Source organism: Elaeis guineensis, chromosome 2 (assembly GCF_000442705.2).
Source record: "Elaeis guineensis isolate ETL-2024a chromosome 2, EG11, whole genome shotgun sequence".
NCBI lineage: Eukaryota > Viridiplantae > Streptophyta > Magnoliopsida > Arecales > Arecaceae > Elaeis > Elaeis guineensis.
Genome location: NC_025994.2, coordinates 115240775 through 115259245, shown reverse-complemented (window position 1 = coordinate 115259245; position 18471 = coordinate 115240775). Strand labels below are relative to the sequence as shown.

Sequence of the window (18471 nt, the reverse complement as noted above, 5' to 3'; positions counted from 1 at the left end):
GTTCGATCTGCAACGTCTTCGAAAAAAACCTACAAAATAAGTCAAAAATCACATAAAGATCCTCCGATTCTTAATCCTTCAATGCTTAGTCAGTCTTAAACCTGAGAACAGTAGGTGCAAAAGAGTAGTAGAGCACAAGAAGAGGGTTCAATAGAACTAAAGAAATTAGACTGAGTAGAAACTAGAGTCCTTGTTCAAGAACTGACAAAATTTTTACTGACATAATCTCATTTTAATTTTAGAATTAAGATTTAGAATTTACCATCGGAAGATCCTGACCCTCTATTTTTAGAGGAATTAATGAGGCTGTTACAAAATTTGTTAGACCGTTAAAGAAGTTTATTAGGCCATTAGAGCCAGCTGTAAGTGAGCTATAGTATGCTATATGTGTTAGCTAAAAGTGAGATCATACTTAGCTGCATCCACCAGCTATATATGATATCGTGGCCAGCTGTCCACGTGGCAAACAAGCTAGAATATAACTGGAAGGTAGTTATGGCTGAGCTGGATGACAGCTATCGGATAACTATCCGTACTACTGGTGGCACGTCGGTAACAGACCGATGTAGAAAGACTGATATCAATAAATATCTGAGCTGGGCACCATACCTTTGGTGCCAATAATCAGACCGGTTGACAATCGAAGTCAATACACTTTGAAAGATCGGTAAATAACCGAGGTAAATGTCCAGCTTACTAGCAGTTACTGGATTAAGCTGTCTTAGCAGATAATATTGGAGAGGTAAGTCGGACATGAGCGGACGTAACCCGAAAGTGTCATTAACTCAGATAATGATCAATTGCTACGTATCCAGATGATGATGATCTCAATTTATATATATATATATATATATATAATGCATCCAAAAAAACTGTCATCATTATTAACATCCTCCGTTGCAGTGATTCTCCTACCATTAGATTGAGCATTCTAGCCTACTTGCTGGCCTTTTCAAGCATGCATCTTCCAGTATTGCAATTCCATGGGCATCGCAGGTCATGCATTACATTTTTTGGCTCAATCTTTTACTTCTGGTCAAGATGGAATAACATACAACTCCTGCAACTCCAGTGGTTTCCTTCCTTCGACGGCAGCATGTAACAATTCGTAGATCCAGTCTGATGTACAATCAACTCAACATCCATGGAATCCTATGTGTCTCGTTTCAACTAACAAATAGAAAAATTTGTTATTAAGGCCTAGCAGAGATCTGGGTCCACAAGTGAGTGTGCCCATGTGAGTGCATGGGCTATCCAATTCATCGCACATGGAGTCCATACCTCCTCGCTTGACTGATTTGGTCCATGTGGGGTGATATCCCTTTTGATACGAGGCCGGCGTTGTAGTTTGTTCTCTATCGCTGATTTCGGCGTCGGAGCATGCATGGGTTTGGTCCCTTCCACTACCACCAACTACGAGAAACATGTGCAACCCGCAAATCGGATAAATGTTGTCAAGCCAAGGGCACGTGCAATCATTTGGGGACAACTAGAGGACATCCCAAGTGGAGTGTGCTCTTGGGAATCTGTTTTAGCTGTAGGCACTCATCTTCATGTGAAAACTTCATCAACACTAATTTTGGCACTTGGAATTTGTAATTCTAGCGATCTCTATCTTGCAAGAGAAATGAGCTGGTCATATACCTGATAATATAATGAGAAAGAAGCGCATCTCTTGGGAATCGTGCATGTTACAATGTAAAGTATGGGGAAAGCAAATTGGGTGATACCCCAGCAATTGCACGCATCTGCCATCCAGGAGGTGGTTTATTATATTTTTCTATCTATGATGTTTTCCCAAGAATTTAACATGCATTATTCTTGCATCAAATTTTTTAGAGTAATTGTAATGTTTCAATTTTATAATCCTAAAACCAAAAAGGGTGATTATTGTGGATTATTTGTATGCTATTACATTTTGATCACGAGCATTTGACACAATTAAATGTTCAATATAATGACACTAAAAGAGCATGGCCAAGTGGAACGACCTTGCTCTTTGAATTTCTTTCAAGGTTATAAGATATTTGGAGAACCAAATATTCCAAGCAGGACTGAAGTTGTGCAACAACCAGTCCATATTTTGCCCTCAAAAACCACCTCCCAGCAATATCATCAGAAATATTCTTTTTGCTTTAATTTTATCTCTTTTGGTACAACTTTTTCCTTTAATAATTCGCCTCGCCTTCTTTCAAAAAAGAAATATTGGAGAATTAAAAATGAACTTCAACAGATATTTCTTGGGGAGGAAATCAGCTTATAAATTGGGTTACTTGCAAGCTAGGGTTTAAGATGTATAGATGAGTGGATTGATTTGACCATACTGTCTGATGCTCTTTCTGATCTTGTAAAGGCAGCCAGCCATGGTTGCACCTTCATTATATTTTGATTTTGTTGGGACCTATTCCGCTTATTGACCCAAAAATATATATGTTGATGAGTGGATGGAGCAAGAGATAGACTACCTTATCGAATAAAATCAGGTATACGCAGAATAATGCTAGGATTCGATGCATGCAACTAGTGCTTGGGGTACGTGGAGTAAGTGGAATTTTTGAGAGAAAGAAGGTGTAAATTGCTCTATTCTTTGGCCCGATAAAGAATTTCTATTATTTGTGTTACTTTTAAGTACACTTGCAGTACCATAATTTGATCCATCTTTTGCTTTCGCATCCCGCAAGTGACTAATAATAGAAGAAAAAGAAATATATCCATTACTTATCCGAATGGCAGTAGATGGACTAATCAGTCCCCAATTGCTACGTGTATGTTCCAGCTAGCAGGCTCTCTGCTGTTCTAACATTTGTCATAGCCCTAAACTAATGATAGGTGGCATAATATAACTAAAAGTGTTGTGTTCGGGTGCCATTAGTGGGGATTAGTACTTGAATTTCCAATTAGTGTTTGAGATTGTGATTAATTGCTAGATGTAGCCTCTAGAGCAGTCCTACTCTCCATCGTAGGTGAGGTATTATTACATTGGGTTTGTCTAGGATCAATTTTATGATGTTTTCTTGACCAAAGAGGCCTTTTTCGTGTGAACGGTCACCTCTATCTCGAAACTAAGTGGGAGTATCTGAAATGCCCTCGAAGATGCTATCTCCAGAATGATTGGCCACATGAGAGATGAGTTGATCCGCTGTACCGTTCGTCCCATGAAGCCTTTATTTACAAGATGATGAATTTGACATGACCAACCACATGCGACCTTCAATACATAAATTGTCTATGAGAACTTGATCATCGATTTTTTTTGCACAACTTCTGTTTTTAGATTCTCTAGCACAAAATCTTTTATTAGAATGTGCTTTACATAATTACACAATATAAATATATACAAAAAAGTTAGGGTGCCTATCCTCTCACACCTAGCGGATCACATGATATGATTGGCTGAAACAAGGTTGAATCAAGTTAATTATTATTATATGCTTAATTTTATTCCTAAATTATCTTTCTCAGGGCAGCACTCATGCCCTAAAACATCCCTTATCCATGCTTACTACTTTTCTTTCTTTCAATTCTCGATCTGATCACTACATTTCTCTCATACATAACAAAAACACACACGCAAACATGCATGCAAACTAATCTATGAAAGATCTTAATAACTAATCAATTGATACTAAAGCTTAAGTTTTTGGACTCTAATAGCAAGTTAACATGATGTTAGAGTTTAAATTACTGAAGATCTTGATTTTTTAAAGAATCAGACTGTCAAATGTGCTGCTTCGAACTCTACATGACTGAGCATCAATCTCTTTGGGAGTCATCATGAAGGCTACTAAGCCAGCAAGTTGAGTTTCAATAGATAAATTCCATTGAAGTAGAATAATTTAAGCATGATAAGACGCAAATGCCTATCGTTAACAATAGCATACTCTGAATCATGGCTAACCTATACAAAACTTTTTGATCATATTTGTACCATCGGAATGCAGGTCAACTTCTTATGTCAAAGCCAACGCGCGCGCATAAAAGCCTCCTATGGAATAGGGGAGGACTTGGAGTCGGTCTCCTCCTGCAACTGGAACAAGAAAAACCCTTGTTTTTTGTTTGCCTTTTTATCAGATTTGGGCCATTTTGGATATTAGGTCGATCAACAGATGTGGCCTGGTTTAAGTGATAGGCGGGCCAAAGGACCGGCCCTCACTTTTTAAGTGTTACTAATGATCCACATGCCAACCGCACCAATAAATATATGGAAAACTCTTTGTGCACCACAAGCGATGTAACAAATCTAACATAAAAAGTACCATCTTATTTGATTAGTCCACATAGTCCCGCATATATTTAATGTCTGCAGTTTTATTTTTTCGTTTAAAATTTTGAATGACGAAAATACTCACGTTCTTTGTCAAAATTATGACATCCTACATTCAGAAAGTCATAATTTTTGTTCACAGGATATCATAATATAATGTAAGATGTTATAATATGTATAAGATATTATAATTTTTTCTAAAAAATAGGAGTACTTTCATCATTCAAAATTTTCAAATAAAAAAATAAAGCTACAGGTATTAAATGCGCACTGAAAAGTGGTTAGACAAAAATGTCCCTTCTATATTATGATATTCTAGACCATATTATGATATCTTGCATGCAAAAAGTTATAATTCAACACAGGATGTCATAAAATACACATGATATCATAATTTTTTAAGCCGTATTATGATATTCTGCTTATAGAAAATTATAATATATCACAGCATATCATAATTTTTTTCAAAAAAATAAGATATTTTCATCATACAAAATTTTAAATGAAAAAGCAGAATTACAAATATTAAATATATGTTAGAAAGCGATGACTACATGGACCAATCACATAAAATGATATGCTTCATATAAAAATTTCTATGCCACTCATGCTGTATAAAATTTTTTTCTAAATATATAGTTGTTGGGTATAAAATACCCACAGCCGAAACCCCCAGCGGAATCGACGACGGAACAGAACGGTTCCGCCCGGACTCCTACGGGAGCCGGGCTCCGCCTCCAACATCAGCTGCAGAACAGCTCCGCCCGGACTCCTACGGGAGCCGGGTTCCGCCTCCAACATCAACTGCAGAACGGCTCCGCCCGGACTCCTACGGGAGCCGGGCTCCGCCTCCAACATCAGCTGCAGAACGGCTCCGCCCGGACTCTTACGGGAGCCGGGCTCCGCCTCCAACATCAGCTGCAGAACGGCTCCGCCCGGACTCCTACGGGAGCCGGGCTCCGCCTCCAACATCAGCTGCAGAACAGCTCCGCCCGGACTCCTACGGGAGCCGGGCTCCGCCTCGGTATCAATTGCTGGTAAGCTCCGTTCGGACTCCTACGGGAGCCGGACTTCACCTTTAACTTTGATTGCAGAACAGCTCTGCCCGGACTCCTACGGGAGCCGGGCTCCGCCTCCAACATCAGCTCCGCCCGGACTCCTACGGGAGCCGGGCTCCGCCTCGGTATCAATTGCTGGTAAGCTCCGTCCGGACTCCTACGGGAGCCGAACTTCACCTTTAACTTTGATTGCAGAACAGCTCCGCCCGGACTCCTACGGGAGCCGGGCTCCACCTCCAACATCAGCTCCGCCCGGACTCCTACGGGAGCCGGGCTCCGCCTCGGTATCAACTGCTGGTAATCTCCGCCCGGACTCCTACGGGAGCCGGGCTCCGCCTCCAACATCAGCTGCAGAACGGCTCCGCCCGGACTCCTACGGGAGCCGGGCTCCGCCTCGGTATCAATTGCTGGTAAGCTCCGTCCGGACTCCTACGGGAGCCGGACTTCACCTTTAACTTTGATAGCAGGCGGCTCCGCCCGGACTCCTACGGGAGTCGGGCTCCGCCTCCAACATCAGCTCCGCCCGGACTCCTACGGGAGCCGGGCTCCGCCTCGATATCAACTGCTGGTAAGCTCCGTCCGGACTCCTACGGGAGCCGGACTTCACCTTTAACTTGCAAAGGACTCCGCCCGGACTCCTACGGGAGTCGGACCCCGCCCGCAGCTTCAGCTCTGGGAGGGTTCCGCCCGGACTCCCACGGAAGTCGGACTCCACCCACGACCCCAACCGACAGGAGGACCCCTCCCAGACTTCTACAGAGGCCGGACTCCGACCGCCGCCAAGCTTCAATCAACAGGTCCGCACCCCCTTGCAGGTCACAATAACAACCATGATCCTGTTCCACTTCCTGTAGCGGATTCCGTGCGGCTCCATCACCCCCTGCGGCGGACCCATTATTCTCTGACAGGCTGTGTCAACGGCCACGATTCTGCTCCACTCCCTGCGGCAGGTGCCGCGCGACTCCACTACTCTCTGACAGCTAGCGGCCACGGACGCCGCTCCACTACCTGCAACTGGCTCTACGTGGCAGGCCGTAACAATAGCCACGTGTCTACTCCACTATCCTTCACAATCAATTCCTCTGACCATGGGCGGCCCACTACCAGACGGTTACAAATGTCGCCATCAATCCGTTGTCTCCTCCGCCTATAAAAGGGAGACCCAGATACGTTATTCTCCAAGCTCATTTCTTATCTCAAAACTCTGCTAAATTCTTCGTTCGAGCACTCCATTCTTGTTGAGGCAGAGAACTGACTTGAGCATCGGAGGGTCTTGCCGGAGCAACCCCACCTCCGGTTTAGACTTCCCTTGCAGGTCCCGGCGGTGACCGCGGCTTCTCCGACTCCAGCTTCTCCGGCGCAAGCAGATTTTTGCACCAACAATAGTCATCACTCCAAAAGGCATTAGCGCTTCAAAGAGAGTCCATGTGGCATATAGAAAGAAAACAAAACCATATTTTTCATCACGGAGCATGATTTTCTAACATTTTTCAAAGTATAACAAATTTATGGCACCCTACACCAGCTAAGTACTTATTATTTGGGGTAGTTTGAATACATATTTGCACTTTGCAGCCAACTTTTACCTAACCAAAACTTTATTTTTAGTTAAAAAAATAGAATAAGTCTAATACAATAAAATTTAAACATTTTTGTTTGGATAGTTGTGACAGTTCAATTGACGCATACGACTCAAACTAATAATAGTAATCAATAAATCATAAGAAATTCAAATATGATTTATTGAGCATGCATGTAATTATAACTATTAAGTTTGTCGGATATATAATATTTCACATGTACTTTAAATTGCTTTTTAATCACCGCAACCATAATGACTCGATGCTATAATTTGTTATAATTTATTCCAGCATAGAGGGATAACTTAGCCTTAGCCTGCTATTATGGTGTTCACATTTTCAAAAACTAGTTTTCTCTAATGCCAAGTACGTCGGTAACTGAACGATAACCAAGGAGAGAATTCGCACACAATGCGAGTTACAGGAGTTTTAATTCACGCAAAACTTCTCAGATACTCTTCCGCCGTCACGTAATTGTGGTCAGGATAAAGCTCGCTGCTGTCGACACCAAGGGGGCCTTCCACCACAAAATCCAAATCACCGAGATAAAATATCTGGTACGTATGCGCCACCCCGACTTGACAATATGGAGACACATAGAAAGAACAAGCTAAACCCACAACCAATCTTTCCATGAAGCGTCCCACGGCTTGTCTGGCCGGGTGTACCATAAATAAGGTCCCTTCTGATTCATGAGAAATTAGTCTATGCATCGCATGCACCACATAACCAATTTCATGACCAGTCATTTCCATGGTCTCCACTCATGAAGTGCTCGATCATCTTGATGTATTGATACAGAAATGAATGACTATGATGCACAGTATGCATAATTATATGGTGCATGCGATGTAAGAAATATTTAATGATCTTTAGATTCAGACTCCCAGAAAACATGGATCTCCTATGGTGCGCTAGTGGCATCACATAGTATATATACTGTGGATGGCCGCAATCAAAGGATGAACAGCCATCAAACAGCGCACATGGCAATGTATCGCATGGCCTGTGTTCGTATATGTGCTGTTTGATAGCCATCCATCCTCTAATGGTGGCCATCATGAATACGCTGTAGCCTAACCACTAATATAAACAATAACGGAGCTATTTTGGTGTCATCGGACTGTTGACTGCTAAGCTAACATCACATGGCAAGTGAACATAGCAAAACGATGAGACTGATCAGTGTCCATGGTGGAAAGCCATTCCTCCGCTGAGAGAAATGTCATCTGGAGCTCTTGGCCTATAATCCTCTCCCATGTCTTGACAACTTCCATCTGAGTGAGGATGTTGGCCGGAGGACGGACGAAGAGGACCTTGTTTAAAGTTCGGGGGTCATCGACAGCTAGCATTGCATACATCGCTTTGTCCTCCTCGGCGACCCATATACATTTCTTGTCCCCATGGCCATGGATGTTGACACGCTCCCTCTTGGGCATGTAGGTGGCGAGTTGAGCTAGACCTGCAAGGAAGATGCTGGCAAAGCAGTTGGCCGAGACATACGTGTGGGGGATGTTAGCCTTCTCGATGGCTCGCCGGATGACACGCTTCTCTACAAATGTGCGATCGCCCGGGGAGATTGCATGCTCCATGCGGTCCACGTCCATGCCGAACTCCGAAGGGAGGAACCTCTGTACGTCGCCAATATTTTGTGTCGCCTTGATTTCGAAAATAAAAATGTACGTATAGCATCTTTTACGAGATGACAGTGAGGACAAATGGCCATATTACCAAACACAAACTCTAAAAACATGATCACCGATACGTGAACCCATTCATTTGGTCGAGACGGTCTCATCTTATTTGGTCTATGAAAACTTTTCACGAAGCTATATTGTGGTAAAGTCCAACTCCATTAGTGGAGAATCCAAGTTGCGGCAAATTTTCATCAGGCCTACTCAGCCTGCCCAAGCTCATCCGGTTTTAGATGGGCCGGGGACCTTATGTTCAAGCTTGGCAGGCTGAATCGGACCAACATTTCAGCTAGCTCTAGCAACAAAAAAAAACTGGCCTAAGTTCAGTATGAACCATTATTTAAATACACACACACACATACATACATACATACATACATACATATATATATATATATATATATATATATATATATATATGTGTGTGTGTGTGTGTGTGTGTGTGTGTGTGTACACACACATATACATGCATACATACATACATACACACATATACATACATACATACAAACACACGCGCGCGTGCGCGCGTGTGTATATATATATATATATATATATATATATATATATATATATATATATAAGCAAAAATCGAGAGAAAATAGATCAATAATTTAAATTGTCCATGTAAGCAGCAAATTCTCACCTACGAATACCATTTGGATCAAAATAAATCTTAAGTATGCTATGTGAAAATAGAGAGAGAGGGTATGAAACATTAAAAGCATCTTAAAAGCACTTATTAAAAATAGAGAGAAAAAATGAAAAGTAATTAAAGGATTGAACTAAAGTCCACTCATGTGAATTAAATTATATTACGAAAGCATTATGTTATTACACTCTTGCAATCAATGGTGTAGCCAGGATTTCATCCTGAGGGTTTAATGTACAAATTAAAATAAATAAATAAATAAATAAATAAATACAAACTTAATAACATCATATTAAGTGAAAGCAAATTTAAGTACATTAATATAGTTATCCTCGATAAGTTTTCATTTTTTGAAACCTATCCATGATGACATCATTAGAAATATCCCTAAATACATCTCTTTCTATACAAGTAATCATACAATCATTCATGAATTCATCTCCCATCCAGTTCCTCAAGTCATTCTTGATAAATTTCATTGTAGAGAATGCTCTTTCCACAGTTGCTGTGGCACAGCAACTGATAGAATCAATGCAAATTTCACAAGCAAATACACATGATGATAAGTCAAATGCTTCTTTGTCTCAACTAATTTCTTAGGAAGTTTACCAAGTCCTTTCAGCTTAAAAAATCTATCATCATGGCAGCTTACATCAATAATATAATTCTAAAATTGAATTCGAAGTTCCACTATACATTCTACTATACATTCTCCAAAATCATTCGAATACAATTTGGTCAATCTTAATATCTTCTTTCAATTAATGTTGGAGAACTTGTCAACTGAATTTAAACTAGCCACACCAAAAAGCAAATCAGTGTTCACCTCATTAAAGCGGCTATTAAGCTCCTGAAATTATCAATCAATAACTTTATAAAATATTTCAACATGAAAATGATGCGACCTTTTATGTTCAGAAACTCTACGTTTTAATCTCCCTTTAAGAATATGCAACTCATCCATGCTAGGAATCAAAATATCATATTTCATGCAAAATGAAAAAGCTACATCAAAGAGATCTTCCCATCCATCTTCTCTTACCTCTTGCAACCGAACTTTTGCCATCTTAACAAGTGTGATGGCATTCACAATATCCTGTTCTTTCTTCTACAAGGTTATAGTTAACTCATTTATGATACTCAAAATCTCTATCATCAAGTGCAACAAGAAAGTAAAATCAAATGTCTGACAAAAATCAAGATAGTCCCTGCACTTTAAAACTATCATCAAGGTCATGGGCATCACTAGCAATGTTATCAAGCACATCAATCAATGATCCAAATATAGCATTGAAATTGGCAAGAGATTTATAATGGGATCCCCAACAAGTGTCACCAGCTCTTTTAAGACCAAGCTGTTGATTTAATCCCCGTCCAATTTTAAGCTCACCCGCATGTAATGCCTCTTAAAGTTTTTTTGCTTGATCTTCTTGAATATCTTCTTTGTATTTAAAAGAAACTCCTAACACATTCAACACATTAGCAACCAAACAAAAAAGCCAATTAACATCCTCTTTTTTTTTTTTTTGCAACGGCAACAAGTGTCAATTAGAGCTGATTGGCAAAGCAATGAATCGAATAAGCTGATGAAGCCTCTCTTTAAATGAAAGTTTTAAGGCCATTAAGCTCACCTTGCATGTTAGTCGCTCCATTATAACATTGTCCATGTATATACGATGGACTTAGTGAATACTTAGAAAGTAAAAAATCAACTAATTTTTTCAAAGATAAAGCAGAAGTATCACGAACACGAATAATTCCAATGAACCTCTCCATCACGGCCCCCTTCTATTAACATACCACAAAGCAAGAGTTATTTGCTTTTTATGTGGCACATCACAAGATTCATCCATAAGTATACCAAAGTAATCTTCACCAAGGTCCTCAACAATAGCCTTAATTGTTTTTGTTGCATATACATTTACAATATCTTTTTGAATTTCAGGTGACCTCATTTGTTTATTTTTTGGAGCATTTTTCAATACCAAACTTGCCGCACTTTCAACACGATCTATAGACCATACCAAAATTTCACGAAATTCTCTTTATTTAAGGACTTTTCACTTTCATCATGACCATGAAATGCCAATCCTTGACACAAAAGTAATCTCACAACATCAACCGATGCAATTAAGAGAATTCGATACTCCAACTTAGCCTTATTGGATTGCTTATCAAGAATAGTTTGAATAGATTGCTTCTATCATACCAAATCTTCATAATTCTTAACTATTTGGTTATAAGTACTATTAAACCCACCAACATCCTTGGCAAACTTATTCTTTTTATGTCAATTCCTAAACTCGATGCTAGTAAATAAGTCTCTTTCACCTTCCTTCTTGAATAAATAACAACATAAGCAAAATGCCGTATCCTTTTTTATGCTATACTCCAACCAATTAGCATGTTCATCAAATCATTCTTTCTGAAAATAGTGATTATATCCAAAAATATTTGTTTGAGGAAAACCATGACTTCTAGGTTGACAAGGGCTATTTTGTATATATGCTCTCCTCGCTTCATCATGATTATTTGGATGATAACATAAAATTGAATTTTTTTATTCGGATCAAACATTAAAGCATTTAAATCAACTCCTCGATTTTATCTTTGAAAAGATTGTGATTATGGTTGTAATTGTGGTTGTGGTTGTAGTTGTAAAGTATTGCCACTAGATGAATTTCTCAATTGATTATCATTTTCTTGAATAAGAGATAAAGTTTGAGATGATGAACTAGATGGAGTAAATACATATGATATTTTTTTATAGTATTTTTTTATTTAAAAATTAAAAAAAAATTAAAATTTTATTAATTTTTAACACAATATAAATAATACAAATAAATAAAAAATACATAAAAATATAAAGTACACATCAAAATTCAACTTCACAATCACAAATCACTATTGACATTAATCAATCCAATATTTACCATCACAACAATAACAACTAATAATCAGACTAGCAACATTCCAAATGCAATTCAATATTCAATTAATCATTAATTTACCACTCAATTAAATAAAAAAAAAGAGATTGAGAAATTTGTAATTACATCACAATGTGAAATTAGAATAACTAGTTGAAGTTGAACTCCAATTGAAATGAATAAAGATTTGCAAATTAAAATATAAATATTTTAAAAATTTAAATTGTAAAAAAAAGAAAGAACAAATCTTTGTGATTCGGAGATGAACAGTCGCTGTTCCGCGGATGTGCGGCTATGAAAGGGAAAAAAAAAGATCGTGGACATGCAGCTGGAAAAGAAAAACACCTAAAAAGAAGGGGCTACTAGCATGGGTTTAAAGGCTAAAAAGAGGGGGTTTCCACTGGGCCCATGAAAACTTTGAATTAAGTTACATATTAAACTACAGAGGCTTGGGTAGGTATTGTAATTTGTACCAAAATTGAGGGTTCAATTGAACCCCCAACTCTAAATGTCACTCCGCCCACTTATGTTTAATATCTACAGGGCCTTGAGAGTTAGGTGGGTACTGTAATTTACACCAAAAATTGGGGGTTCAATTGAACCCCCAACTCTAAACGTGGCTCCGCCCCTGCTTGTAATAAAAGCCCACTCATGTATGTGACCGAGAATATGGATTGATACTAAGAATTTAGATGGTTGTTATTTTGTTATGGATTTATCGTTTTGAATCCAATGAATTTATTGTTGATAATGATTAGATATTATTTAGAAAAAAAAATTTATTATTAATGATATATAATACTTATCAATATTTATTTTAAAATTATTTTTTATTTTTTATTAAAATTAATAATTAATTTTAATAAATAATAAATTATATGATCTAAAATTCATGCGCAACGGACATGATATATTGCTAAGAATCCCATTCCATATTATACATAACACACGCACGTCATCCCCTCTCTCACCACTATCATGTCATCTGCTTTCTGTGTCACCACCATCGTGTCATCCCGCTCCCTCTCTCGCCACCACAATGATCTGAAAAGTTCGAGGCTCGGCCTGATGAGTGAAGCTACCAAGCTCAGGCCTAATAAGTTACCTCGAAGCTTGGGCTCAGAGTAATATTTTTCTTGAAAAATTCTTTGTACACCGCTCGTGGTGTAAAAAAATCAGATGGGGAGCGTATCACTTCGTCTTATTAAGCCACATAATCACTTTCTAATACATATTTAATATTTATAATTTTATTTTTTTATTTAAAATTTTGAACGATAAAAATATTTTTTTTAAAAAAAATTATCATATCTTATATCAATATTGTGGCATTCTGCATTGAAATTATAACTTTCTATATGATGTCATAATTTTTTCATAGAATATTATAAAGAAAGAAGGACATTTTCATCATTAAAAAATTTTCATAAATTTTTTAATTTTTTATCATTCAAAATTTTAAATAAAAAAGTAGAACTGCGGGTATTAAATGTATGTTGAAAAATGATGATTGTATGGTCCAATTGGATGAAGCGGTGTGCTTCACCTCAGATTTTCTACACCATAGACGTACAAAGAATTTCTCTTTTTGTTTTGGACTGAATTTTTAATTTATGTATGAGGCTATGCATGGCCCGAATGCGGTCCGGCCTGCCCAATAACGGGTCTACTTTCAGGTAGCCAACCTGGGGCTCCAAGTCTGCCACGGTCTCGTTGGGCTCCTTGGCCTTCTGTGGTTGGGGAGCTCCCTTCTTTGAACCTCCTCAATTCCTTTCTTCTTCTTTTTTTTTTTTTCTTCTCTCTTCTTCTTGATTCTTGATTTTCTTCTCTCTTCTCACTAACTCTTTCTCTTTTCTCTCTCTCTCCCTACCCCCCTGTTCTCTTGTGCCGAGGAGTGGCCCTTGTTCTCTCTCTCCCCGGCTCCTGCTCCTCTTCATCTCCACCACCCTTGCCTGCTCTCCCTCCCCTCTCTTCTTTACCATTATTTTCCCGTCTCCTCCCTCACAACCCCCCTCCCTATTTTCCTCTCCTTTTTTTCCATGGCTCTGTTTTTTTCTTGTCACGCCCCGAACCCAACACCGGGTCGGATACGTGATGGCGCACACTCCTTAGAGCAAGCCCTAAAGAATATGCAAGGCCAAAATAAATTATTACAATTTTAACATCCATAACAATTCATTTCAACAATAATTCGTAAAATCTTGTATAACTATAAATTAAATTTCTTCAATTCTCTGATCAGATACTATGACACTCTATTTATCCTTCTGCTCACCCATAAATCCAAATCATAACCAATCAAAAGCATCCTGTAACTCTGAGAAGAAAAAGAAAGATGAAGGGGTGTGAGCTTTACAGCCCAGTAAGAATTTCCATATCACACTGATATAGTAATATAATTTGAAAATAAGAATAAACAATAAAATATAAAATCTCATGTTCAATGTCCAGAATAATGCAAACATCCATAAATTTTCTGTCTTGTTAAAATAGATGCATCATCATATGTTAACAGGTAAAACACTTTTGTTCAACAATTATTTCATGTCTTATCTTTCATTTCTCTTTTTCATAATCACATGACTTTTAACCTTTTCTTTCTGGTTCTGGACTATCCAAGTCTATACCTCAGTCATCATCCGAATCAATTTCTACATAAAAGCCTTTCAAGACTGTCCCAAAATGAGCTCCTGACCGACTGTCCCTCGTATGAAAGTCCGTGAGAGACTGTCCCAGGCATAAGCTCCTGGCGGGCTGTCCTAGACATGAGCTCTTGACCGGCTGATCCACCTGTAAGCCAGTGGGGGCTGTCCCAGACATAAGCTCCTGACGGGCTGTCCCAGGCATGAGCTCCTGGCCGGTTGTTCCACATGACAAGGCTAGTCCATACCATATATCTCTTTCTTTTCATTTAATCATTATGTGTTGATTTCATCAAATCAATTCTGCTTGCATTATGATCAATTCAGATATGTCATATCCATATAATCATGCCATCAATCTCTGATACATATATATTGACATAACATACTCATGCTCAAAATCAAATAACAGTATCTCAGGTATAATAAATTCATCGATCTCAAATCCGACGATACAAAACCAATGATGCAAGACCAACAGTAAAATAGCATATATATAATAGTGATCATGTACAGGGATTCTTACCTTTATCGGTGACTAATCCAAGCACAGAAATCAATGTTCTTCTTTGATTTATGAATTTCACAAATAAGATATTCCACTCGACATCTTATGCAGACAATCATATCTCTTCATGATCCTGATCAAATATAAAAATCATATATAGAGAAAATTATCGATAATCGATCTTAATAACACAAATCTAGGATTTCTCCTAGGATTATCTAAAACTGAGATTCGTCTAAGTATCTAGACCCTCCATTGGTCCACAAGACTTTTAGAGAGAAAAAATCCATGAAGAGAGAGAAAATTCTAGAGAGAGAAAGTAGAGAGAGAAAGTGGAGAGAGAATTTTTGTATCCTTCAGATGAGGCAATCATGATCGAGATCATCAGAGGTCCTATCAGGATGACTCAATATGAATAAAATGTTATAAATTTCGAATAGGATCGGGCTGAGATCAGATCTACCGCATGAATTTTGGAGCAAACTCAAATCATCATTTTTTTATTTTAAATTTATCCTAGGATCCATGATGAAATCAAAGAGAGAAAGACACTAGAGAGATAAAATCCATAAAGAGAGAGAAAAAGGTCTAGAGAGAGAATCTAGAGAGAGAAATTAGAGAGAGAAGGTAGAGAGAGGAGAGAGGAAAGAGGAAGAGAAAGGAGAGAGAGAAAATTCTCTCTTTCTTTTTTTTCTATTTTCTTTTTCTCTTTCTCTTTTTCTTTTTTTTTTTTTCCTTTCTTTTCCTTTTTCCTTCTTCTCTTTTTCTTCTTTCTTTTTCCTTTCCCTCGTCCAAAACAGGGGCATCGTCTCCCTCCATCTCCTCTCACCCTCATGCGGCCAAGGAGGGCCGACCCCGGCCACCCTCCGACAGCAGCCAACGACGATGCATCCACAGCCTTGGTGACAGCCCTAACGGTGGCTGTTGCCGGTGGCACACAAGGAAGAAAAAAAAATAAGAAAAATAGGGATGGCCCTGTTCTTCTTCAATTCGACGGCTTGCCGTCAGTTGCCAATAAAAGAAGGATGCCTAGGAAGGAAGAAGAGTAGGAAAGGAGCTTACCTTGCTCCAACGGTCGAGAAGAATTCCGACGACCTCCTTTTTCCCCATCTAAGAACTCACGGATCCTCTTGAAAAAATCCCTCAAATTTCTTAAAATCTCTTCAAAATACCTTTTGTAGATACCTAAAGAAGGGAAGAAGGGTTTATAAGGAAGATTTCCTACCTTTACTCGGACTCCATGGGTCCGATTTCACCGAAGTCGGAGGGAAAAAAGACTCCGGTTAGGAGTCTTCCTCTTCCTCCCGTCGGCTCTGTTTCAGGCTTCTCCAAATTTCGCCAGGCCCAAGAGCCCTATGGGCTGGGTCGTGACATTACTCCCTCTTTCTTTGATCTCTTTCTTCCACTGTCTCCTTCCTCTTTCTTTCTCCGGTACCTTCCCCTTTCTGCCTCTCTCGATAGCATCTCTTCCTCCTCATTCCTCGGTTTGAACCTCTTCTCCTTCTTTCATGGTTTTCCCATATGATTTAAGCCCTTGAAGATTTTTTTCTTTTTCATATGATTTAAGCCCTGATTGTCCCTCTAAAACACACACACACACACACACAAAGAAATGTTTTTCCTGGCCCTTCCTACGGTGGAGAGCCACTTACTTCCCTTTGCTTCCCCTTCCTGACTAGACTGTGAGACTCTGACCGTCATCCTCGTGGTCACGAGACTTACGACACGAAGAGAAGAAAAAAATCCGGTACACCTATATCCCGTAAATACACCAACTCTGACCTCGCATCAAACATGAAGAACCTAAGCGTGGGATAGTTTAGGAACCTTAATGGTGCCAACTTCCTCGATGGCTTCGATGAGCTTGAGTTGTTCCATGATGCAGCTACCCCCGACCGCCGACACCACCACGTCCACTTGCTTCAGTGCTGAAACCATGCTCTCATGATCTTCCAATGAAGCCTACAAACAGTAACAGTCAGCTACGACAAACTTATAGGAGACATTGAAGTCAACGAGTCTGAACTTGACTTGAAGAAGATGAGCCCCTTCCATTTTGAACTCCATGAACATCTGACAACTCCCACGATTGGAGATATTCTCTGGCCAGAAGAGGACAAATGTGGGATGGCCTAGGTCCATGCTGGCCTTCACCAGCCATCTCCCAATTTTCCCAGTTGCTCCAAGGATCAAAACCCTGTCCTTTCCCTCCATAGCCAGCACCCAGAGAAGAGTTCTCTATTATTCTATCAAGATGAAGGATATGATTATTAAAGGAAATTAAACTACAGAGCTATAATTGTCTGCGATTGTTGAAAGATCACATCAACTTTTACCCCAAAAAAAGGAAAAAATCACATCAACCACCACAATTATAGTGATGTCCCCACCATTCCTGTTGAATGAATGATATTTTCAATTTTGCACGTGGTCTTATGTGCCACTTGCTGCTATACCTCTCTAGCCACCATTACTTTCCCCTTTGGTGGTTATCCATAGAGATCGATGATGTGATGATTATCCAAGCGTGACCGCTCTCTATGGTGCCACAAAGAATCCGAACTACAGATTAATAAACAGGTTTTCTTCTCTTTTCTTTTACTTTTCTCTCTTTTATCTGAAAAATAATGTCATTTTAATTTTGTCGGAAGGGCTACTTTTTTGTAATAAGGGTCATTCAAAAGGCAACCGTTTGGTTTGGGCGCCCTAGGTTTTCAATGGCGTTACGTCTTCCGACTTTGTCTTGCCCGACCGCCTTACTTCTGCAACTGTGGATTTGTCGAGTACGTGTTCGTCCTGCCCTTCAGCTGCATCAATAATTCATATGTTGATTTGCCCTTTGAGTTAATTACCCAGGATTTCACCAGGTGTAATGCATCCAGGAAAACCGCCGTCATTAACATCCTCCATTGCAGTGATTCTGCTAAGCATTCGAGCCTGCTTGCTGGGTTTTTCCAGCATGCATCTTCCATCACTGCACTTCAGTATTGCATTTCCATCGGCATCGTAGGTGATGCATTACTTTTCTTTGGCTCAATTTCTACTGCTGGTCAGGAAGGAATAATATACGACTCCTGGAACTATAGTGGTTTAATTTCCTTCCTTCGACGGTTTTCTTTCACGTCACACAGCATATAACAATT

The 18471-nt window shown here is 39.2% G+C and overlaps 1 protein-coding gene across 1 annotated transcript; it reads right to left on the bottom strand.

Annotated features, from left to right (window-relative positions):
- Window positions 1–8035: 8035 nt before the first annotated feature.
- LOC105041891 (bifunctional pinoresinol-lariciresinol reductase 1-like) lies at window positions 8036–17542 on the bottom strand. Its single transcript, XM_073251264.1, has 3 exons — window positions 17360–17542; window positions 17156–17290; window positions 8036–8533 (listed from the first exon to the last, which is right to left on the bottom strand). Exons 1-3 carry the CDS (start codon window positions 17540–17542, stop codon window positions 8036–8038), a joined length of 816 nt encoding a protein of 271 aa, XP_073107365.1.
- Between the last annotated feature and the right edge of the window lie 929 nt (window positions 17543–18471).

What these genes read in the sequence shown, in the direction of transcription:
- LOC105041891 (XM_073251264.1), bottom strand. Translation starts at nt 17,542, where the DNA reads ATGGAGGGAAAGGACAGGGTTTTGATCCTTGGAGCAACTGGGAAAATT. An exon ending in AAGGGGCTCATCTTCTTCAA is followed by an intron (nt 17,291 to 17,359) that starts GTCAAGTTCAGA and finishes TACTGTTTGTAG; the next exon opens with GCTTCATTGGAAGATCATGA. An exon ending in AGGAAGTTGGCACCATTAAG is followed by an intron (nt 8,534 to 17,155) that starts GTTCCTAAACTA and finishes GGCGACGTACAG; the next exon opens with AGGTTCCTCCCTTCGGAGTT.